At 42.6% G+C, this 24,943-nt stretch overlaps 1 protein-coding gene across 1 annotated transcript; it reads right to left on the minus strand.

Moving 5' to 3' along the window:
* Positions 1-388: 388 nt before the first annotated feature.
* Positions 389-24,622, minus strand: SLC25A43 (solute carrier family 25 member 43). The gene is made up of 5 exons (XM_038415809.2): positions 24,109-24,622; positions 19,496-19,737; positions 18,321-18,493; positions 3,733-3,867; positions 389-2,967 (listed from the first exon to the last, which is right to left on the minus strand). Exons 1-5 carry the CDS (start codon positions 24,378-24,380, stop codon positions 2,764-2,766), a joined length of 1,026 nt encoding a protein of 341 aa, XP_038271737.1. The 5' UTR covers positions 24,381-24,622; the 3' UTR covers positions 389-2,763.
* Positions 24,623-24,943: the final 321 nt, after the last annotated feature.

Raw genomic sequence — 24,943 nt, forward strand, 5'->3', positions numbered from 1 at the left:
GCCTGGATGTTAATACAAGGGATCAAGATCTCAGTTTTAAATGTTCCTTAATATCTTTGTTAGTGTAGGGTGCTAAGCCTGGACATTGATCCAAATTTCACCACAGTTACATTTTGCCTAGCTGTTTCCTCTCCACTTTCATGATATTCTTCACTTCTTATATGCTATTGGACACTCTTATACAGGTCTCACATTTTATACAAGCAGTGCTTCATTTCAGTACTGCATGAAATACTCCTGGCATAGTCTTTAGGGGTGTTGTATGGCTTAGGGTTTGTGGTCACACTTTTTGAATGATTAACAAATATTATAACTGTTACAATATAGATGGTTATAAGCACACCAGGAGAAGGTGTTAAAGATAGTTATAAATAACTGATGGACTTGCTAGACTATCACTTCATCATTTATTAAAACAATTATTCATTTATTAACCCTCTACATTTTGTTTATAAATGGAACATTAATATAAAGGACAAGCCTATTGGTGACCTAAATAAGGATATTAAGCATCTGGTTGCTCCTCCTGTCACCTACAAATGAATAATAATCTGTAGATATTGCACTGTGTACAGCTTTGAGTTTTGCTGAAATTAATATAATTGTTTATGAAAGTATTTCCCTTCAGGTAGGAGGAATCAGATCAAGATTATTCTAGGAAAATCAAATTAGTAGAAAGTGCTAAGGTAGCAGAACCCACCAAAACCAGTTAGGATGGAACAGTCCTAGGGCCTAGTGAAGTCTGCCAAGCATGTCAACCAGCTTTTCAGAGAAAATATTAGATAGACAAGATAGATTAGTCTAACTTTGGGCAGCCTTTCTAGACTCAGCTCTTAACACAGTGTGATGGTCTACTTTGCTTCTTCTGCTCTACATGTCTTTATTAGAAACCGCATGCATAAAAGTATCAATATTAAAAATATTACTATTCTAAGATAAGGGAATACAGTGTGCTGGATTCATCAGAGGATTGGGAAGCAAGAAAGGCCAAATTCCAATCCCAGCTCTTCCAGTGTCTTGATGTGCGGTCTTTGGTAAAGCCCTGAACCTTTCTGGATCAAATTCAGCTCTGGTATAATTGGAAGCAAATACAGTTGAAAGCACCAGCTTAGAGCAGGGCTGAACTCGGGCAAAGAAGACAGGGAGAGCCATTTGTTAAATAGGGTCATTAATACTCAGCTGTCACAGGCTGCTGTAAGACTTTACTCATTGTTGTAAAGTGTTCTATAATGGCGCTTTCATACTGGCTCTCAAGGGCTTTATTCCTTACATCTAAGATTGAATTTAAACACCGCCTTCTACCCACTGCTTCTTTACATTTCCTTGGGTGAGCAAAGGTTTATTTCTTGTCAGGGAGGATAGCTCAGTGCCACCGACTACCCTTTGCTTCCCAGAGCCTGAGTGATATATACTGCTGCAATGAGGGCACCTGGAATCAAGGATGCTGTGCCAGATGCGATTCAGTGGCACAGTGCCGCATAGAGAAATTTTATACTTTCCCTGGAAGAATCAGGAGCCCAGCAACCATTTCTTAGTGATCTGAGGGCTGGCCTCTGAATGACACTTATCTAAGCTGGGAATAAACTAGTCCTCATGCTGTAGCATTCCATAGTGTTTTATATCTGTGAGGTCCCCTCCTCAGAAAAGCATGAAAATACATTGACTTATAGGTCACAGCACTTAAAGAGGACCACCCCAGTTTGTGTCTGTAAGGAGATGGTGAGGTTAAGTATTGCATAGTAGCGTTCTAAGCTCTGACCATAAAAATGTCATCTCTGAAAATTAATTTAATGTAAAATACACCTTTAAAAATATTGACAAACGTATAAGGGGGTTAACACTGAAATATCTAATGCATTTGGTATGTGCATTTTTCACACAGTAGTAGGTAGAGTTGTTCACAACAAAAATGAACACAGCATATCAAGTCTTGTTTTCCCCCCAAAGCTGAAATAATTCAGGTACTTGCAGAAATATGTCAGGGTAGGGAAAGACATCTCAGTTTGCCTTTAGGACCGTCAGATGATCATTTCAGTGCTGTTTCACATATTACTATTCTTTCTTTGCAAAAGTACCTCTGCAGCATGTTTTCATTTTTCTTTGCAACTGCGGACTCAGAAAATTATTCAGTTCTTAAATAAGTTTTACAAAAGCTGAAAACAAGAATTAGGAGGACTAAATTAAAACCAGAATTAGGAGGACAACAGTGTGAATTATGTGGGGACAAATACTGCATATCCAGAATGCCAAGTCTATAGTGTATCAGTAACAGACAGATTTCAGTAGAAATGTGTACTGTATACAGTATATATTTTATTCTATTTTTAACCATATCTCTATTTGGAAGCTATGTATTCAGTGCTCTCAAGTGTTACAAATGTATTTAAACTTCCCTAATATTTTTGAATGAATCATAATTCATGATCATGGCTCACATCACTTATTTTCTGCAAGTGGTTTTAGCATTAAAAAGCTATTCAGCATTGAAAACTCCCAAATTGAGTAGATTTCAAGTTCCAGTAGTAGTTTCAAAATGTTTGTATCCTTCAGATAAGCTTGAATTGATTGTATCAATTCACTTACATGAGTTACAAGGTTTATTCATGTTTGACATGGGTGTTTCAATCCCAGGGAAGGCCATACAGTAAACAGAGATGCTGCTACTTCTAGTGCATGTGTCTTCCTTTTTGCTACGCTTTCTTCAGATTGTGGTCTTGGACGAGAATGACTGCAACATACATTTGTTCAATGGACTTTCCAATGTCAATTTTCAAGAGTTGGCTTCGGTGGCTCAAAATTTCCTCTTCGGAGGAACTTTAATTCTTGCAGCTCTTGTGGTTGTAAACTCTGGTCCACTCCAGGAATTAGCTTGTAGCTTAAGGGAGATTCAATATAACCATTTCTGTAGAGACAGACCCGCTTGCAGAACTCAAAGGTGCTAAACATAACACCATAGTATGGGACAATCTGGGGGGGGGGAAAGAAGATTGAAACCAGTTATTAATTTAGAGTCACTATCAATATTCTCTACTCAGTTACAAAGCTAGGATTTATAGGACTTAATTGTTGATTTGGCCTCATCAGCAATGTGGATTTACACCAATTGAGAATCTGACCCTAAATTAGTTGTGTCATTCTACAGGTACCAGACTGAGTTAAGACTTGGTTTATTATAGGCACAACCTGGTTTAACAACTTATTGTGAGGAAGTGGGCTTGTGCTGAACTTAAACAACACAATGTTTAAAACAGTTAAGATTTGTTTTAACAGAACATTTGGGATGCATTTTGTATGTGGCAGAAATGTGTCCTTTCTTTTGTCCCAAGCAGAGTCAATGAAGCTAGCTATCCTGACTTACAGTAACTGAAATTCTGCCTCTTTATGTTTAGCCATTTTCCTTGCTGTTTCTCTGTTATTTCCCAAGTGCGTTTGAATAAACTTCCACCAAAAGGCTCTGCCACTTCCTCGAACGCTTTTGATGAGGATGGTGTCATATGAAAGCCAACAACTTGCAGTTGGCCATTAACACCAAACCAATAAAGCTCAAACAGCTATATTGTAACCCGAGGAAGGGCAAACCTCTACCATTGCTGTCACAAAGTGTCTAATCAATACACTGTTCATAAGGAGAGGAGAAGAGGGACATCATGTGTGTTACAGTTCCAACCACCAATTAGTTGGTCATATGTCTCAGATTAAATACAGGCTGATCAGAATACAGGAAATCCACACCTTGAGCAGATTAGCTGCGAGTCCACACCAGAGTCCGAGCACGCCCTTGGTCTTCACCGTTTGCCTAAAACAGTCAACCATGCCAGTAAAACGGACATCAACCCCTCCGTAATGGGGAAGGCAAGGACTCTGAGCCTGTTCAAACGAAAACCACAACAGGTGTTAATTATTTTTAATTGAGTTGATTTGTTTAATTCCTTCATTTCTATAGGTGTTCAACACTTAAATGCTGAAACAGGTGGCCTTCGTCTATTTACCAAGTTTTAGTCAATTATATTTCAAAGACTTAACAAATCTACCTGAGGTCTTATTGAAAGGTAACCAGTTAGGGTGGGAAGATATTTTAAATCTAGAGTATAGGAGAAGTCTACTACTAATTCTGTGCTGCACTGTACATGGCGTAACTTGAACATATCCAAGCCACCCCCAACACAGTAAGATTTAAACTACCAAAATGCAAAGTCACATGAACACATGATATTATGTCAATCTACCATATCAGTGTGCACTTGGTTCACATGGAACAAAAAAGTGCAATGGGTCATTCTGAGTAGCGAAATCCTTTCACCATTAATCTCTCACTGTGTTAGAACAATTAGGATGGCCTGATCTTCAATAATCTGATCCTCATCCATCTGTATGGACACAGATGTAAGTCCACTTTGCATGGGCAAATCAGGGATTTGTTCATACATATGACAAGACAGACTCTTTTCCAGACAAGTGATTCAGGTATGTGATTGCACATGTAGGTCTGATCACTGAAGATTAGTAATTTTATATTAGTGACAATGATCTTATATTAGCGGGAGTTTAACTTAATTTACTGGTGAATATTGATATAATTCTCTTACATTTCCCCAGTGATCTATAACAGCAAATGGTGTAATATTCCTTCTTAGTTTGGCTGAAAAACCCACAGCTTCCTCAAGGTGATAAGCCTGTAACAAACTTCTCTGTCAAACTGACAATTGTAGATGTTTTCTAGATGCGTCTGCTCTAGAATTTCAATTGTTTGGTAGCCCTGGTCTAGCAGGTAAAAAATGGAAACATACTGAAGACTAAAATTATATTTTTATCCTTAATATGCCCCCCTCTTCCCAGCAGATAGTGGTGGGCGGGGAGGGGGATTAAACTCTGGTCTCCTAGAACTCACGTGAGTGTTCTAACCATTAGGCTAAAAGTTATAAGGTGGGTGGGGGCAGCAGCAACAGCTCCTCCTCCAGATGTTTTGTGTGGAGCGAGGCAGGTGCCTAACTCATTCCCACAGGAAATGCCTTAGGTGCCTAAACCAGGTGAATCCAGGCAGCTGATTCCCATTTGTGGCTTGCTAACCAAGATAGGTGCCTAAATCTGGGATGCAGGGAGGCACCCGTCTCCATGAGAGGGACAGGGTTTAGCACCTCCCTCTCCTTGTTGTTGATATCTTCCTTGACTAGCTTAGGTGGCTCCCTGCCTACTGCACTGGATTTTGTGGGTCCCATTCTAAGGCTCCAGTTTCTCCCCCTTCATTGCACAGGAGCGTGGGGACCTAACTTGGCTTTGGGGAATTGCAGTGGTGATCCTATGATTTTCTGGGCACCTACAAAATTAGGCACTGTGACACTCAACATTGCAATGCCTAAACCCCTTTGTGGATCTGGGCCAAGATTCCTTAGGTCAAAGCGCAATCAATGCATGGTAAGTGGGTGGGATTTTTGAAAGCACCCAAGAGATTTAGGAGCACAAGTAATTCAGGCACTTTTGAAAATCCCACCCCAGTCACTAAAAACCCAGGATGGATTTGACACATACTTCTGCTTTCCGAAGTGACAGGAATATTTTGAAACAGATTCCAAAAGCACAGGAAACTGTGGACAATTAAGCAGTGAAAAAGGGACAAGTAGCTAAAATACCTGAGGAAGATGACAATGCTGCTAAGCATATGCATCCTTTCCTTTCCAATGTGCAGGGGAAGGATGTGCAAAAATGAAGTGCATTAGTTTAGCTTAATCACTTTAGCCATTTTGTACACTCAAAGGCACATATCAAAGGGTGGCACTTTTGTGTACAATACAAATATAGGGTACGCTGTACGGCAGATTTACATAAGATTTTGTAAGCAGTAAAACTACTCTGGAGAATGTTAAAAAAGAATGGTAGGTCTCAGAGAACCAGATTTCTATTTTGCCTACAGACTCTAAAGTGATTTATTGAGAGATTATTTATAGTAACATTCACCATTGTAAAAGCCATTGTCAAGATTTTTATCTGTGGCGTGAGGTCCATACCCCCCACCTTTCTGGTTTATTGGAGCCATAAAAACAAGCCCTTAGATACAGTACTTGAGAACCAAAAGACTCTCAAAGGAAGTGTCAGCCTGAAAACAATGGCACAACTTAAATCAAAGTTATTTTATCCAGTAGTTCAAGTTAAAAATTTAGGTTTTGAAAAAGGAAAGAAAGCTTTACATGGCTAGAAAATATTATTAAAAGACATGTAAACATTTCATTTAACACTATTTTTAATGAATCTGTGAACTCAGGGTTTGTAGCCTATGACTGGAGAATTGCAAATAAAGTACCTGTTTTTAAGAAAGGAAAAGAAAGTGATCCGGGCAACTACTGGCCTGTTAGTTTGACCACACTGTATGCAAGGTCTTAGAACAGATTTTGAAAGAGAAAGCAATTAAGGACAGAGGTAAAGGTAAAGAGTTCCTCAGTGACCCGTCTTGGGACCAATCTTATTTAAGTTTTTCATTAGTGTCCTCAGCATAAAAAGTGGGGGTATGCTAATAAAATCTGCAAATGACAGAAAGCTGGGAGGTATTGCCGACATGCAGGAGGACTGGAATATCATACAAGAAGATCTGGATGACGTTGAAAACTGGAGTAACAGAAATGGGATGAAATTTAATAGTTCAAAGTTCAAGGTTATCCATTTAGGGACTAACAAGAATTTTTGCTATAAGTTGGGGACATATCAGTTAGAAGTAACAGGAGGAGAAGACAGACTTGGGTGTATTAGTTGATCACAGGATGACTCTGAGCCATCAGTGTGATGCGGCCATAAAAAAGGCTAATGCAATCCTAGGATGCATTAGGCAAGGTATTTCCAGGAGAGATAGGGAAGCGTTACTACAATTATACAGGGCACTGGTGAGACCTCATCTGGAATAGTGTGTGCAATTCTGGTCTCCCATGTTTAAGAAAAGATTAATTCAAACTGGAACAGGTGCAGAGAAGGGCTATGAGGATAATCACAGGAATGGAGACCCTCCTACCTTACAAGAGGAGACTTAAGGAGCTTGGGTTGTTTAGCCTAATGCAATGAAGGATGAGGGGAGATATGATCACTCCCTACATCAGAGGGATAAACAACAGGGAGAAGTTATTTAAATTAAGGGCCAATGGTGGCACAAGAACAAATGGATATAAACTGGCCAACAGTAAGGTTAGGCTTGAAATTAGACAAAAGTTTCTAACCATCAGAGGGGTGAAGTTCTGGAACAGCCTTCCAAAGAGAGCAGTGGGGGCAAAAAACCCTAACCTGGTTCAAGCCTGAGCATGATAAGTTTATGGAGGTGATGGTATGGTGAGATTGGCAACAATGGCATATGGCCCATCCACAACTGCTATTAGCAAATGTCTCCAATGGCTGGAGAAGGGACACTAGATGGGGAGGGCTCAGTTGTTACTATACAGAATTCTTTCCCAGATGTCTGGCTGGTAGGTCTCATCCAGATGCTTAGGGTCTAACTCATCGGCATATTTGGGGTCGAGAAGGAATCTTCTCCCAGATCAGGTTGGCAGAGACCTTGGGGGTTCCTCTGCAGCATGGGGCCTGGGTCACTTGCTGGTTTGAACTAGTGTAAATGATGGATTCTCTGTAACTTGAAGTCTTTAAATCAAGGTTTGAGGATTTCAGTAACTCAGCCAGAGGTTATGGGTCTATTACAGGAGTGGGTGGATGAGGTTCTGTGGACTGTGATGTGAAGGAGGTCAGACTAGATGACCATGATAGTCCTTCTGGCTTTAAAGCAGGCAAACTTTTTGGCCCAGGGACCACATCTGGGTATGGAAATTGTATAGCTGGCCATGAATGCTCATGAAATTGGGGGTTGGGGTCCAGGAGGGGGTGAGGGCTCTGGAGGGGGAGGGCAGGGACTGTGTGCAGCACCCCCTGGCTGCCCCTATGTGTAGGAGCTGGAGGGGGACGTTGCTGTCTCCAGGAGCTGCGCGAAGCCATGGCAAGCCCCCGATCCTGCTCCCTGTTGGAAGCTCGAGGGCCAGATTAAAATGTTTGAAGGGCCAGATGTGGCCTACCCCTGCCTTAAAGTCTACGAACCTAAATTAAAACTTTGGTTTGGTTATCAGTTGATGCTGGAGGATTCACGCATCCCTACAACACTAATCCCTACAACTGCACTAGAGCAGGAGAGCTAAAAGTGAAACTAACAGAACAGCTCAGACTAGTTTCATTATCCAAGCTCTGCAGAAACCCAACCTGGTTTATACAATGGGGAGGAATGGTTAATTGCTTATTAAAAAGAACACATCAACTGAGTATAGTTTTTATGGGTAGCATAACACACAGAGTTTTGCAGGCACACAACGGCATACAATTTTGCACCAGCAATTTAGGACACATATATTTCCAAGTATCTGATTTGCTGGTGTTATTAGATATTTAAGTGACCTACACTGCAGCTATGATTTTTTGTACCCACAAACTACAGGCACAAAAATGGTCATCTTGAAAATCTGGTCCTAAATTCAGACTCTTCTTCCTTTCCTATGGCATAAAATTTATCTTAGTACGAAATTGTCTTGGAGGTACTTTTACCTTCTAGGTGTGCGGTACAAATGACCCAGGGAGGGTGAAAGTACAATATATTCTTGTAGTACTGTAATGGGGTTTAGGATTTTGATCACTAAATATAGTAATCTCTTTTATTGATACAAGTTCTATAGTAATTCAAAAGATCACAGCTAAAAAACAACTCAGCAGTGAAGGAAAGCAATTTATGATAAAACTCAACAGTTCATTTCACTTAATCCAGAATCTAAAATAAGAACGGTGAAGTCTTTTAAGGTTGGGTTAATAGGGACACTTGCAGCAGCAAGGTGTAATCATAGTTGAAAGGAAAAGGATGGCCAAATCCTGCAGTCCCCACTCAGGCAATACTCCCACCAAAGTCGTAAATGGAAATTTTCATTGAATGAGGATGAAAGGATTTGGGCCTCAAAGAATATTTTGTTACCCATAGATGGCAAACAATTTCAAAATGCAAATAAAGAACCAGTGTTAAGAACGAGTGAGCAATTTTACACAGCACGGACCAAATTACAACCTACAGCATTGCAGCCAGATTAACCGTGGACCAGAACACACAGTAAGGCCCACACAGGCCATTCAGACACGTGGAAAGGTAATCCGCTGTGAGATAACAGTGGTCATTTGTCTCCAGAGCAATAGATGAGAACAGCTGCCCGCACTCTAGGAACACTTTGTCCTCTTCTCGGTAAGAGGAGGGAAAAAACCCCAGATCTCAGGTCAAACCCTGCCTCTCTTGCTGAAACCAACGGGGCAGCTCCAGTGAGCAAAGCAAGCAGAATTTGGCCTAAAGCACAGCATTAACAAGGTTAGGATCAGGGCTTTTGTATTCTGTGGCTTCTGCCTTTGCCATGGAATACATCCCTTGCTGCTGAGCGTAAGCTTTCATTAAAAAGAAAAGTTTGCTTTTGCTTCTATGCACATGATGATGAAGATATCCTTGAATTGAGGACGGAGGCCTTTTCTAGAGAGTCAGTGCAATCCTCATTTTGGTTTTGGAGTGCCTTATGTTGATTTAGCTCAAAGTGGTAAGAAATTGACATAAACTAAAGCATTGTCTGCATGCAAATTTGCACTGGTTTATTTAAACTAGTGCAAACGCCTGTGCAGACAGTCTTGGACCCAAGTCCTGCAAACATGTATGGTTAACTTCACGTATGGGAACTTGTTCCATTGATTTCAGTTGGGCTACTCTCTGCATGCAAAATTAAGTATTTGCATAAGTCTTGACAGGACTGGGGTATTATTTTGGTTTAAGAGGGGCAGGGGCCTATTGCAGTTTAGTTTATGGTGATTAGCAACAGACTGGAGCTAAAGTGAAAGGGAAGGTTTAAACCAATAGACGGGAGTGTCCATACAGCCTTTTGCACAGTTATCAGTTTAAAATTATACATTACCTTATAGCAGTGAAACTCGGTATATAGATAAACCCATGATTGATACAAGGCTCTCTTAATTGATTTAACAGTATCCACACACACACACACACACACACACACGGGGACAACACTGATTTCATTACTTTGGTTTCCCTTAACCTTCTCTCTTGGTTAAATTCCAGCACAGGTAAATACATTCCATTCAGTCTGCATCCTGTAGTTTCAATCAGATACAAAAAACGTTGAACAGTGCTGCTGAATGACAACAAACAACTGCCTCAGAACACCTCAGAGGTGGCTGCATTTCACTGGTGGGTGAGGCCTATAGATGCCTTATCTTCCACAGACAAATGTTTATTTAACTTAATTCGCTAAGCAGTTTGAGATCCTTATTTATTACTCCTAGTTTCCTACCTCCTTGGAGAAAAGAGGAGACAGAAGAGCAAAGTAGTAGTAGTTACTGCCAACCAGATCAGGACTATTAAATCTGTTCAGTATTAAATCTGTTCAGGGTCTGACCAGTCCTACTGCTAATTATTTTTATTGCCTTTTCATGCAAGGAAAGATCAGATCAACAACAAAACCTACTGTACTACAAAATTTTAACACCACAGTTTTATGACGACAACCATATGGATAGTCCATCTCCAGGCGTCTCTCCCCTGCTTTGGGGTTTCTGAGAGAAATGCCTCTAAGTGGCTAGAGAAAAGCCAACTCGAGCTTTGGCAGAAGGAAAGTCTCACATTTCACTGAGGCAAGAATTGTGCCCCAACTGGCCAGTGGTGCTCCAAGGACTGTAGTTCCTAAAGCTCACGTATCTTGCTCTTTAATAACCTCAGTGATTGAGCTGTATTAAGTATGTTAATTGCCAAATAAATGAAGTGTTGACATGGCCAGTAGCTGGAAGTGATTGCAAAGAAAAAGCCCATAGAAAATAAATGGATTCTGATGTGATCCATTTGGCAACACTCTCCTCCTAGTTAGGCTAGTCATGAGTTCAGGTCCCACTCCAGGACTTGGGCTCATGCCTAATGCTAACACTACAGTACCATGAGGAGAGAGGGAGTTTGGGATGGTGACAGGAATCAGAAGTTAGAAAATACAAATTAGTTGATTAGTCCCATTGCTTTGCAAACGTACAAGTCTAGGGAAGAAGAGAAATGCTGCATGGAGGTATTGTCTTTCTCATGAAATAAGAGGACAAATATGTTCCTGATGCACTGAAATCATCTGATCTACACTCAGGATGAGTTTGGCCTTTTAAGCACAGATCCTTTCTGCCTGTCTGGAAGTGACAGGGGATGATGGAAGATCTCAGGGCATTTTTTAATCTCTCTCCATCTATGCAGAAGCAGAAACCACACTTTGATGCCAATTAAAAATTTGTAAACAGATTAAACTATGCAGATTCGGGTGGATTAGACAAATAGTGTTGGGGTTGAATTAACAGGACAAATAGAGACATGGTCCCTTCAACAATAAAACCCAGAGTATTTAAACAATGGATGCCCATTATACAAAGTATCTATGATTTTTAAAAAACAGTATTGCTCCTTATTATCTACACTGTGTAATATACCACTCTACTCATTCAAATAGCTTCATCTTTCAAAGGTTCCGAGGCACCAGCACATAAGGAGTTAAACAAACAGCTTTTGTGCAAAAGGTCCTAAAGCAGGTATGCTTTTTAGAAGTCATGTGAACCACATGACCCAGGCGTTTTTTTGTTTTTTTAAATAAATTGGCTCATGACTTGAATAACTTTCATATTCCCAGCTGGCAGGACAACCAAATCTTGTAAATAGCAGGGATGCTATAGTACAAGTGCACTCAGAGACTGGCCTTAATGCACCGGGGAACATCCCACCGCCTAAGCTCTCTCTGTACAACAATTACTCATACTTAGGCAGTGTTGGAATGTAACTATCTGACAAACCCTCATTTCAGTGGCTCACATGGAGAATGCTTTTTATAATAAATGACTATTGGATCCCATTTCTTTGTCCAGGCTTTGCTTATAACCCAGCTCTAACAGTTGTGTTAGGCTGACATTTACCACAAAAGGCCCTAACTATGGATCTATTTTAACCAAAAAACAATTATATACAAGCTCTTTATTGACTGTGTGCTCCAGCGGCTCTAAACTGGGTTTAATGAATGGTCAGGCAATCCTATAATGCAGTATGGCCATTACTAAAGGTTTCAGAATCTGCTACTGCAATTCATAGTAGTTAATCACTTTTTATTAATAAAAAAAATTACATTTGCATAGCACCCAAAGGATCCCAAAGCCCTTTACAAACTGATACCGGGGACTGGAACAATTTGTATAGTGGGGGTGTTGAGAGCCATTGAACCAAACTGTAAACCCTGTATATGATGGAAACCACTTCAAACCAGGGGGTGCTGCCAACCCCCATCACCCCTAGTTCCAGCACCTATGAACTGATATATAAACTACACCCAATATTAATGCAATTCCCCACTGAAAAGCAGCCACTTACAGAGTGAGGTGTGATAACAGCCCAGAGCAGCCTTGCACAACTGTTTAGGACAGGAAGTGAAGAACATCATATCCATTTGGTTTTGATTGCTCCAAAAAGGACAATTACAGTCCACTGAATACATAACCTGGTGTTAAAATGGTGTGGAAGCATCTTCCCATGATGCCCTCCAACACGATACATTCCTGTGAGAGGTTTCTTCATAACACATGGAATGGTGTGGAATCAATGCCAAATAAATATATAGACACTGAATCCTGCAATAGCTGTAAGGAGCTGAACTCTGTTAGATTTAGTCTACGCTAGAGAAGGTTTGCTGGTCTAGCTATATTGGCGAACCCTGCTAGTGTAGATGCAGCTTATGTTGGCTAAAAGTGCTTTTGCTACTGTAGCTCCTTCTACACTAGGACTTTTGCTGGTATAGAAATGTCATGCCCCCACCCTCAAAATAAAAAACGCACCCCAAACCAACATTGCTATCCTGGCAAAAGCTTCTAGAGCAGCCCTAGCCCTGGACTCTGTTGCTCCTTTAGCAACGGACTGCCAGCAAGTTTCAGGCGAAGGATAGATAGATTCAGAGACAATGGAAACACCAGTGCCACATTAAGGTTGAATGAGGCCAGCTAACCGATTGGCAAGTACAGCTGCAGTCTGTGTATGCAAATAAGGTTCTGTGGTTACAAAAATGTACACAGACTGAAAGGTCTGCCAGTTTCAGGGCCATTTGTGAAAGTTCTGCCCTAAGAAATCTATCAGACTAACACAAACAATTCAGAATTAAGGCCATGAAGGCTGACACACTTGTGTCTTCATATTGTAAGAGTCTTAGAACCAAGCTTAATGCTACAGGTCACGTGTGCTGCCGTGCCTGTGCAGAGCAGTGTGCCAGCCTGGAGTTTCAGCCTGGACCCTAAACTTGCTTGTTTCTGTAAGCCTACCTACTGGAGCTCAGTCCTGGAGCACTACTTCAAGACGGGTTCTAGCTTAAAAATATCTTTGTTGGACCAGCCCATTGACTTTGTTGGCCACATGTGTGATCCATGTTTAGGTCTCTGGGTCCACAGGGGCCAGAAATACTGCAGACTCAGCATGCTCAACCCCCATGGGCTGGAGGAAGGAAAGACCTGATGTAGGAGTCTCTGGATATCCAGAAAGATGGGGTGGCCTGATTTGAAACCTTGGGAGGGAGGGGAATAAAGTGAGATTCTTCTCTACCCAAGTCACTTTTGTTGTGGTGCAAAAAACAAACAAAAAAACCCCCCAACAAAACCCTTTTGATACAACTTTAGTTCCATTGTGCATAGCACGGGTTCAGTACTCTTCTAATTATAATCCCGTATATGGCACATAATAGCTATAGTGAAATCCAAGGCTCAGAGCATCCCCTCCTGTGGAAACAGTTGCAGAGGAAAAGGGCCAGTGCAGTGTACAAAGATCTGATGGAAGTCACCCACACCATGGGAATAGGGTGGAGAAAGTGGAACCATGCTACCAATGCCTCCCTTGTCCCTGGGATCCCCCATAAAGAAAGGTTGCCCCTACTACAGACTGGCTGTAGGTAACAGCAAAAAGACAGAATCTTGAATTCACTTTAATAAAGGTGCAAGGTCCATTGGTACAGTATTACATATTCATCTGGCAAATTGGATGTTGGTTTAAACAACTCCTCAATATTTTTCATGCTACTGATGGAAGATGAGTATTTATAACTGGCAGTTTTTATTTGGATTGAATTACCTTAGAAATGTTAAGAGAGTCCTAAGAAAGCAATTAAAAAAACCTCAACACGCCTTCTCCTCCCTTACATTTCCTTTTAATATTTGCAAACAAACATTGCATCTTTGTGCTAGTGCATGACAGCCTAATAAAGATATTAATTAGAAATTGACTAAAAATAAAAATAAAACTGATTAGACTATTTTCATTGTTCAAACTGAACAAAATGCAAAAAGTGAGTGAAAAAGAAAGAAATAATTTTGAGGTTTAATATCTATGGTATTATAGGTAACATACAAATTTATTTAACATATACAATTTTTAACCTAAAGTGACCCCTATAATGCCAATGGAACACAAATCAGCTATGCAAAATTTCATTAAATTTTAATGTGAAAATTTTAGTGAGGTTTTCAGCACATACTTGGATTCAAACAAAGGTTTCACAGTACATGTTAAAAATGTCAACTCAACACCCCCTAAGTTCTTCTTCTAAACTTTGAATAAAAGTAATCCAGCTATTTCCTTTTTCAATCATTAGGTTTGTATCCTGCCTTCCAATACCTTGTGTACTATGATGGGCTAAGATAAAGGCCATTTCATACTGGAGGGAAGGATCTAGTCTTAGGTTCTCTTTCATCTAAGCAACAATTTACTTATTTCTTCTAAAAGTTGGTAACACAGAAAGTGTTACTGAGAAATTTCGCTCTGACTAACCCCATCCTCTAGATTCACAATATAAGCCATATGTTCCATGCCAAAACATGCATACTGTACCTCTCAATTCTCTAACATGCCAATCAGGAGCAAAATGAAAAAAGGAAGACAAAGGGATACAATTAGGATAATCACAATAGAGAGAAGGCTCACACATTCAAAATGACTAATTAGAATTAGTTTTTAATTAAAAAAATCAAAAAGCATTCGACTATATTTAGCATCAAATATAGCAACTTCTTTTTTTAAAAATGCTAAACATGTTAACTATAACCCTGCAGGTGAAGAGGGGACGGGGAGAGCCATGGTTACAGGAACAAGTTTGACAGAGTAAATCACCACCAAAATATAAAATAATGGAGAGTCTGAGCCTGTTCCATTGAAGTCAGTGACAAAACTCCTGCTGACATCAGTGGGGCAGGATCTGGCTGTAGATATGTTAACACTGGAAAGGATGGATCAAGGTGACTATGATAAACGTTAGTAGTACTTAGCCCTTACATAGTGGTATGTATCTTCAAAGCACGGTGCATACAACTCCTAACTGAGGAATTAAGTATTATTCAGACATGGAAATAGATGGAGTTCAAGTGATTTCCCAAGGCTGTCTAATAAGTCAGTTACAGAGCTGGGAATAGAACTCAAGTGTTCCTAGATCTCAGTCCTACTCTCACCTCCTTGGATCAGTGCTGCAGTTCCAGACCACTGCTGTATTAGTGGGGTATAGGTTTTCTTCCTGATGGTTGTCCAGTTCTCTCTCTCACAGGGGGCTCTGACAGATCCTTGAAACTCCCCAATTTCCCCTGCCCAACACCAATATTGAGCCACTGGATCTCCTTGGGCAGGAAGATAGGTGACACTCCTTTGGCAGCCTGCTAGTTTCATTTCTGAAGTCCATCAGAGGGACTCCTTGTGGCCACAAGTCTGCCCCAGAGCTCTCAGCTCCTCCTCACCCAGCAAGCAAGAGTCCAGGTCTGTGAAATGAACCAGAGTTTCCCCACATGCCACTACAGAACACTCATGCTAGCCTATTGGGGTAGCTAAGCATTTCAGTACATCACATGTTTTTATTTCCCAGTGAGTAGGCTCACCAGATGGAAACAGATCAGAAGAGACAGTTGGGACAGATTCATGGTTACAAAAGGTATTAGCTCCTTTTTTTCCCCCTTCCTCCTATTGCTTTCCCCACTGTACCTCTGGGATGTTCCATTTCCCCACGCCTTCCCTGGTCCCATGTTGTCACTGCCCTTCTGGTGCTGACATTATCATGGCTACTCTGCACTCCCTCACGCACTGACTCCCCTCTGTACTGGGGACAGAGCATTCCTCCTTCAGAGCACTTCCAGGGTCCAGTCCACGTCCTCTTGAAGGCAATGGGAGCCTTTCCATTTGCTTCAGCGAGAGGAGATTCAGGCCCTCAGCAGGCGAGATCAGTGTGGAACTGATCCCTCACAAGGCTGGGCAACATGCTTATGCTAACTTTTAGAAAACTTTGTAGATCGATTCAACCCAGCTTCAGCCAGCGCCCAGGGTCAGCTAGGCTATGATTTTCAATGGCTTTTTACTTGGCAGTTTGTGCAAGTTCAACCACTCCTACTTAAAATAACAAATCAGGATTGATTGAATTTATATGTATCCTCCTGCCTTCCCCATAGCTTGTTAGTGAAGCGTTATGGGGAGTTGGGGGTCTTTAAGCTAAAAAAATCATGTTAAGACTGTAAGGCATTTGACAAGTATACAAATTGCAGCAAAGGTGAAAACAGATCACTGTAGAACAGAGAAAATATTTATTTTTTGATCAATTTCTTTTCTGGTCTTTTTTTTTTTAAAAGACATTTATTTGCTGGAAGTGTAGGACAGTTCTCTACAGAGATAGGGCAATAAACCCAGAGTTTCTCATTCTATACAGAAGTACCCAACGGAGAGCAGCTGGCACTTATCTATAAAAAAAAAAAAAAAAAAAAGGGTGAAACAGCACAACCTAGTGGCTGAAAAGAAAGGATGTTTTTGCTTCCCCAACTGTACTGCTCCAGAGGAGCAAACTATAAATGGATCTTTTTAACATAAGACTAGAAGCCTGTGAATTTTCCCTCTCACTAGCTATGAAAATTTATTGCACAAATTAGTGGTGCACTGAAATGTAGGTGCAAAAAGAAAAGGAGGACTTGTGGCACCTTAGAGACTAACAAATGTATTTGAGCATAAGCTTTCGTGAGCTCACTTCATCAGATGCATTCAGTGGGAAATGTAGGTGGTTAAGCCTAAAGAGAAAAGCACGAGAATATGACCTGGTCTCTGCCTAATTCTCTATAGGCTGTGCTAGCTATGAACTTATGTGGAATATGTGTAGGAACTCCAACATAGGGAACAATACAAGCAACTCAAGTGGTGAAACAAGCGAACTGTTTCACATGAGTATGGAGGGGGGAAAAAAAAGGCAAAGCTCTGGATTCAGGACAGAATGGTAGGGGGAGGGGGAAAAAAATCAGATTTCACACTATTTTGGGAAACTGTGTTACAACTGTCCTAAAAACAATAAGGGAATTTAAATCCCAGTTTGAACTTAGGGGGAACTAGTTTTCCTTATTAAACTATTGGGCAGAAGCATGAGTTTAGTAGATCTGAGGAGAGCACTGAAAGGAAGGGATATTCCCGCTACTCATCGTACTAGTCCCAAAGTTTGTGCTCAGGTAGGGTATCTACACTACAAAAAAACTGCACCACAGCAAGTCTCAGAGTGCAGGTTAATTGACTTGGCTTATGGGGCTTGGGCTATGGGGCTAAAAATAGGGTCTCAAGCTGGGCTCCAGCCCGACCAGGAATGTCTACAGTGCTATTTTTAGCCCCATAGCATGAGCCCGATTCAGCTGACATGGGCTCCGAGCCTCAGCACCGTGGGTCTTTTTTGCAATATACAAGTACCCTGAGAGCCTTAGAAATGAAGTCCCATGTTTACTTGTTGAATAGAAAAGCAGTGAACACTTCCACTTCAATAGGCCTGAACCCTGACTCAAAGGGGCCTCCCCACACAGTCTCCATCCCTTTTGTCCAACTTCCAAGCTAAGATTGTCAACAAGGCTGCTAATTATGATGGGAGCATTTATGATGTGGATACCTGCACACCAAGAGCAGGATATCAGCTCATTTGACTTAGGTCAAGCAGCCACCAGATGATGACAACTCTTTGGTACTCTGATGATGGTGATGAAATTTTAATGAAAATAAGATAACATCAAGAAATATGGTTGATTGCACGATACCACTTAAACTGGTCTTAACAAAACCTAAGCCAAAAAATTCTCAGCCATTACTGCCAGGAATAATTAAACCTCTCTAAGGATTCGCTCTTGGTAAAAAGGAATCACAATCAACTGGCTAATTCCTGGCCCCAAACTCTTGAAACTAACACTGACAATATGACCACCACCAAAATGGTAACAATAACTATGCTCCGTACCTGCATTTTCCTCTTTACGGTCTCAAAGGGGAAGGAGAGTGTCTGTGCTACCCCAGCTGCTAGGCAGCCATTTATGAAGTTCTGAAGAGGAGAGAAGTGAAAACTGGGCTCTTGCCATATTTTATTCAGATTGATGTAAACAAAGAATGAGCCAGCAGAAAATGGGATAGCACCTATAAAGCAAACCAGACAGAAAAGATTCACGTGAGCACACAGTATAATGAGAACTACATGCTTCCTCCTAACCTGGTCTAATGCCAGGGACTGTAACCAGTTTAAACTCAGCTTTGCTCACTTGGATCAGACTTAAATATCTAAAAACCTTTACTTGTTAGATATTCATTTATCAAGGGGATGTCTTGCTTATTTAAACCTCAGGTTTCAGGGTCCAAATATGTCATTAGGCATTTACATTTACAAAAGGGCTTGTATATTGTGTTGGTGCCTTACTGTTTTGGTCTCACAAAAGGTCAATCTTTTGTTCCATTCCTCACATAACTGGGCTGCCCTATAGCCCAAGTTGATGAGTCACATTCTTCTCTCTTGCCTGCCATATGTTTTCTGTTTTCTGCTGTCACCAATTTTAAGTTTTGCTTGTAAGCTGTTAGTGCTCATTATTTTTTGTCCGAATCAATTTATGCAAACATTTATGGTATATTAAAATGTGGTATTCTGCAAAGCTACAGAGTAGAGAGTCAATAAATATTTTACAAAATAAATAAAAATGCCACATCTGCCCCGAGTAAAGAGGAACGCCACTGCTTTGACTCACTTTTCAGGAGTACTATATTACACCCACAGTGCACTATGGATATACATCATTTTTCTTAAGTTAAGTGAAGGAGAAATAGGCTGCCTCTAAATGCAACCAAATAATCCAGAAAAGTTAGGCAAGCGTATCTTCTCAAATTCTTTTAGCCACACCCATTAAAGATAAAACTGGCAGCACTTGCTCATCATTTAGAGACAACTTTGCTACAGCAGAAATAACAATATTGTGAAACAAGTTGTGACCTACAGTGCTTTGTACATCTAGATGTCCTCTACAGAGAGTCATTTTACTGCTTGCACATTTAAAATGAACTGGGAAAACTTGCAGGTGTATCATATTGATATTTCAATACATAATGTACAGTAAAGCTAAAAAACCCCACTCTTTCCCATTATTAGCTTACCTAATACAGTCAGCGAAACACCGCGATAAAGTGCAAGGAATCCTTCTTGATGATAAATTGTGTAAAAAGCATGAAGAATCCCTTTATAAGATGGCTCCAACCGGTTCTGCACTATGAGTCGTGTTTTTACCACATCGGTAGGGTAAGTCACTACGGTTGCAACCGTGCCAGCCAGGCTTCCGGCCATGATGGCACTCCACTGGGAAATGTGGCCCAAGTCATCCATATAGAGCATGACAAACCTAGAAGAGACAGATAAAAGAGGAACTATTAATTATGACTCAATAAAAATCAGGCATAAAAATAAAGATAGTTCTTGATGTAATTGTTCTTCTGCCCATCAGCTTATTTGATAATACGTAGAATTTCAATGATGCATTTCATCCAAGGATCTCCAAGCACATTACAAATCCTGAGCAATCTCCATGAAGCAGGTAATAGTAATTGTAAACAGGGGGTAAACATGGGCACAGAGGTCAGAATGACTTGCCCTATGGTCACAAAGCAATTCAGTGACTGACTTCCAGTCCCCAGGTAGAACCACTAACCAATACTCTCTTCATTTTCTTGGATATGAAGCACCAGCTCAAGGAAAACTATGAAAACTGTTAAGGGATGTCACACTGTAGTAGTTCAAAGGACCACTGATTTGCTTTTCAAAAGAATTTTGGTTTAAACACAGATGAGTAAATGAGAGCCCTAATGAGAAGTAGCACCTCAGTCCTTCCTATTCTCTGCCTATGGCACATAATACTCTAGTCTCCTGTGGGCTGTAATACTGTGGTTTAATTTTGGTGGCTGGGTTTAATGTGCGGGTGCTGGGCAGTGTTTAGTGGCCTGTGATATCCTGGAGGTCAGACTAGATAATCTGGTGATCCCTTCTGGCCATAAATCCTAGGACTCTGCATTTACATCTACCAAGACCAGAGGTGGGCAAACTCCGGCCCGCGGGACCATTCTGCCTGGCCCGAGTTCCCGGCCGGGTAAGCTAGCCCCCGGCCACCCCTCGCAGCCTCAGTGCGCCGTGCCGCCAGCGCTCTGGCCTGCCGCTCCTGCTGGGCAGTGCAGGTGGCTCCAGTGGGGCTGTGAGCTCCTGCTGCTCTGAGCAGCATGGTAAAGGGGCGGGGGGAGGTAGATAAAGGGCAGGAGGTCCTGGGGGGCAGTCAGGGGATAGGGGGCGGTTGGATAGGGCAGAGATTCTGGGGAGGGGGCCAGTCAGGGGACGGGGAACAGGGGGCATTGGATAGGTGTGGGAATCCCACGGGCGCTGTGGTCCCGGGGGGGTAGTTAGGAGTGGGGGGTGTGGATAAGGGTCGGAGCAGTCAGGGGACAGGGAGCAGGGACGGTTGATGGGGGGTGGGGTCCTGGGAGGGGGCGGTCAGGGGACAAGGAGCGTTGGATGGGTCAGGGGTTCTGAGGGGGGCAGTCAGGGGGCAGGAAGTGGGAGGGGGTGGATAGGGGGTGGGGACCAGGCTGGTTGGGGAGGCACAGCCTTCCCTACCCAGCCCTCCATACAGTTTCACAACACCGCTCTGGCCCTCGGACCAAAAAGTTTGCCCACCCCATATCAAGACGAAAGTTACCATAACTCAAAACACTACTGCACAGACTTAATATGCTAAAGAAGTCGACTCACTGTTTCAGTTATCAACAGGAGATCTGCGATGTGACTACTGCTCTCTACCAGTGTTTCCAATACACTGGATACTCCAGTAGAAGTTATAGAAAAAATATGCAGAAATCTTCATTACAATCCTGAGAGCAGCAAAACATTCCTTGTTTCTTTGTCTCGGGTTAGAAGGGCTTCTCTTGCTCCGGGAGAAGACTCGTGCTCAGGCACTACGTTGCGTCAAGAATTAAGTCTAGGTTTGAGTTTGCTATTAAAACATCAACATTGGCATGTTTTGTATTTTTCCCAACTCACTGATAGTGTCCTCAAATCTTCAAGGGTCGTCTGTGATTCTGGCATTTGTGATTCAGAGGACAGACTAAGGACTTACTCCAGTGCACACAGTACTCAAGGCAAATTAGAAACGTAGAAATGAGCATGATGGATATCATGCAAGCAGCAGGAAGTGAGCAAAGGAGAAGTCAGAGGGGAGTTGGAGCCCAGGGAGCAGCTCAGAAGGGCAGGGACATAGGGGTGTGTGTGTAATTAAATTCCATCCTTTCCCATCAAGCCACCAGTCCCTGGCTCAAAACAGCCAATAACTTTCTGGCCAGAACATGTCCTTTTCGGAGGTTTGCATTATCATTAACTAAATATTATTAGTGTTTATCTCTGTCTGCTGTTTCATGTCTGTGTATGGTATTCCCCTCCTAGGAATCTCACAAATAAACCAAAAGCAGCTTAATGCGTTAAAGAGTGGGAGTGCATGAGTATACTTGATTTTGCCTAGCAGCTCCTCTCCACTTGAAACAACTAATAGGGATCTGCTGTGCAAATGAGAAGAGAAAGAAAACTGTCCACCCTCTCCTCTGAGCAGCTTGCTGACCCAGCAAATAGTGGGTGCATTGTTTCAAGTTTAAAGTATCAGTCAATCAGTCCATCTAAGATTCACAGAATTGTTACAAAGCAGGATGACCACATAAAGCTGCTTGAGTCCAAATCTTGGTGCTCCACTAACCCATCTTCATCATGAACTGCACACCCAGAGCAACGATGATTCACTCACTGCCAGGTGAAGGACAAGCCCATTACAAACAATGGATGGCATCAGCATGAGTCCCCTGTGGCGTGCCTGATTGGACAGCAGGAAGGTGAGCCCACTCCTTTTCCTTCCCCTCCCATTCAGTCTGGGAAGCCAATGAACTGGAATAACCCCATCTTCCCAACCATACTGAAGTATCAAGCATACATCCTGCACCCAGCTGACCTCAATAAACCAACTGGCAAAAAACAAACAAACAAAAAACCAACAGCCTTCAGGCAAACAGGCCCACTACTTCAGAGTCCACTGGAGGCTTTGCAACAAACAACTGACTGCAAACTGCCTGACAGAAAAGGAAATCCTAATAAATCATGCATTTCTGCTGAGTAATGTTGACAGAACTACTTCATATTGACAAAACACTCCTCTCTCTCTCTGCAGCATTATTTCCTCTAGTGGCTGTTTCTTTTTAAAAAAGGGAGTGTTAACATGTAATGTTGTACAGTAGTTTTAAAGAATCTGTGCATAAAGACTAGAGATCACCATTAGGATAGCATTACAGCTATAAAAAATGAAGGCTCTTAGTTATGAGTTTGGTAAAATTAAAAATAATGTTCCTATTCATTTTTGTACATAGGCTCATTTAAAATAGATTTGTGAAAAACTAAAAATAAATACAACTAACAGTACTTAAGGAACAGATGCTAATTGCAACCTACTATGACCTTAATTAAAAAAAAAATCCCAGTAAATCACATACTGAATGGAACATTTACAGGATTGTAAAACTATGATAAATTTGAAAGATATATGACTTTTTACAGGGTTGTATGGGAACACTTAAAGCTACTGCAATAATTGAAACATAATAATTGAAAAAACAGAATTATCACAAGAAAGAGAAACTTTGAACTTTCTTAAAGGGACACTGTCAATTTGAAATCTGGCCAATTAAAAACAAAAGTTAAAAACAACAGCCCTATGGTTCGGTTGAGTTTTACAGTCACAATTTCCCCTTTTTAAAAAATATATAATCACAAACAGGGGAAACCGACTACCTCATTGAGGCCTAGAGAGGGAGTATACAGAGAACAGGGAAACTGACAACACATCAAGTACTGTCCAACCAAGTAAACTGAAAAAAAATAAAATAAAGTGGAGCAACATCTTTTTTCCTAATCTCTTTCAATGACAGGAAATGTAGGTGTTACTGAGTGCACTTAGACGAGAGAGATGACATATTTTCAAGCAGAAGTGGGAGATTTAATACGACGAAAAGAAAAGGAGTACTTGTGGCACTTTAGAGACTAACAAATTTATTAGAGCATAAGCTTTCATGAGCTACAGCTCACTTCCACCAAATGCATCCGATGAAGTGAGCTGTAGCTCACGAAAGCTTATGCTCTAATAAATTTGTTAGTCTCTAAGGTGCCACAAGTACTCCTTTTCTTAATATGACGAGTCTCTGACGTTAACCTAAAAGGAGAAAATCTCCTTTCCAAAGGAGATCTGGCAGGTCAGCACATGCTAAATTGTAGGAAAACGCAAGGAAACAGGTTTCACAGTAAAGTCAAACTGGAAACATTTCACTTGCTGACTTGGAAGAGATGAGGTGTCTTTTGACAAATACTCATGATCAAACTCATCCGAAAGGGTGGGCCAGTCTGGAGGGGTGCATTTCCAGGTGATTTAAATCTGGATCTCAGCTCGGTCAGCCGAGTAATAAACATGGCATGAGGCTCCAGTCCTCAGACTCCGGAATGGTTAATCTGAGAGGTAATAGGGCAACTTCTGCTGCCTGTACCCTGGGAGCTGGGAAACCCCTTTGCAGGAGCACAGCAGATCCCGGCAGCGCCCGGAACCCCCCACCCCGCTAGGGCAGCCTGGCACTGCCCAGCCCAATTGCCCCGAGCCGCCTCTGCAGCAGCAGGCGGGCCGAGCCTGGCAGCGCCCCGCGCTTACCTGCGGTAGGAGGCGAGCTGCAGGGCGCTGCAGGGGAAGAGGCGCAGGCAGGCGGCGAGGTTTCCCTTCCACAGGGCCCCGATGCCCTCGGCCTGGCAGACGCTGCGGCCCGCCTGCCAGAGCCCGCGCCAGGGCGGGGAGGTGCCCACCTGGGCCAGGACGGTGAGCAGCTCCAGCGGGGCGGTCAGGCTGAGGCTCAGCGCCCCGGCCAGCCCGGCGCAGCCCAGCCGCTGGCAGCCGGTCACCCGGCCGTCCCGCTTCCAGGTGGCCATGCCCCCGGGCTGCCCCTACCGGCTGCACGGCGCCCGGGCCGGGCAGCTGCGGGCTCCCTCCGCCTCCCGCAGGGACTGGGAGCCGGAGCGGCGCGCGGCGGCCAGGGCTCTGTGCGCGCCCCGGGAGGCGGCGCCGCCCCTTGCCCTTGATTGGTACCGAGGGGCGCCAAGGCTCCTGCCCGCCCCGCGCAGGGAGTCCCAGCCCCCCCCCGTGGGCTGGAGCTGCGGCCGGAAGGCCCCTGGCGGGCCTGGGTAAGGCAGAAGACAGGAAGAGACAAGCCCCTGGAGACTGAGTTTGAGGGCAGGCCTTAAAGTCTAGGGGCGCAGCCAGCCATCTGCTCAAATCCAGCCTTTTATTGTCTCCGTGATTCCTGGGACTCTCTGCGGGGCCTGCATTGTGTGCTGCATCCAGCCGGTCAGATAAGGATCCACCTCCCTCGGCTAAGGGTCTCGTCTGCAGCCAGGGGAGGAGGCGACGCTGTCCAGGCCGGATGGAGGGGAGGATGCAGTGGGACCCGGACTGAGGAAGGAAGAGGGTAGTTCTAGCGAAGTTATTCTCAGCT

Source organism: Dermochelys coriacea, chromosome 9 (assembly GCF_009764565.3).
Source record: "Dermochelys coriacea isolate rDerCor1 chromosome 9, rDerCor1.pri.v4, whole genome shotgun sequence".
Lineage (NCBI taxonomy): Eukaryota > Metazoa > Chordata > Testudines > Dermochelyidae > Dermochelys > Dermochelys coriacea.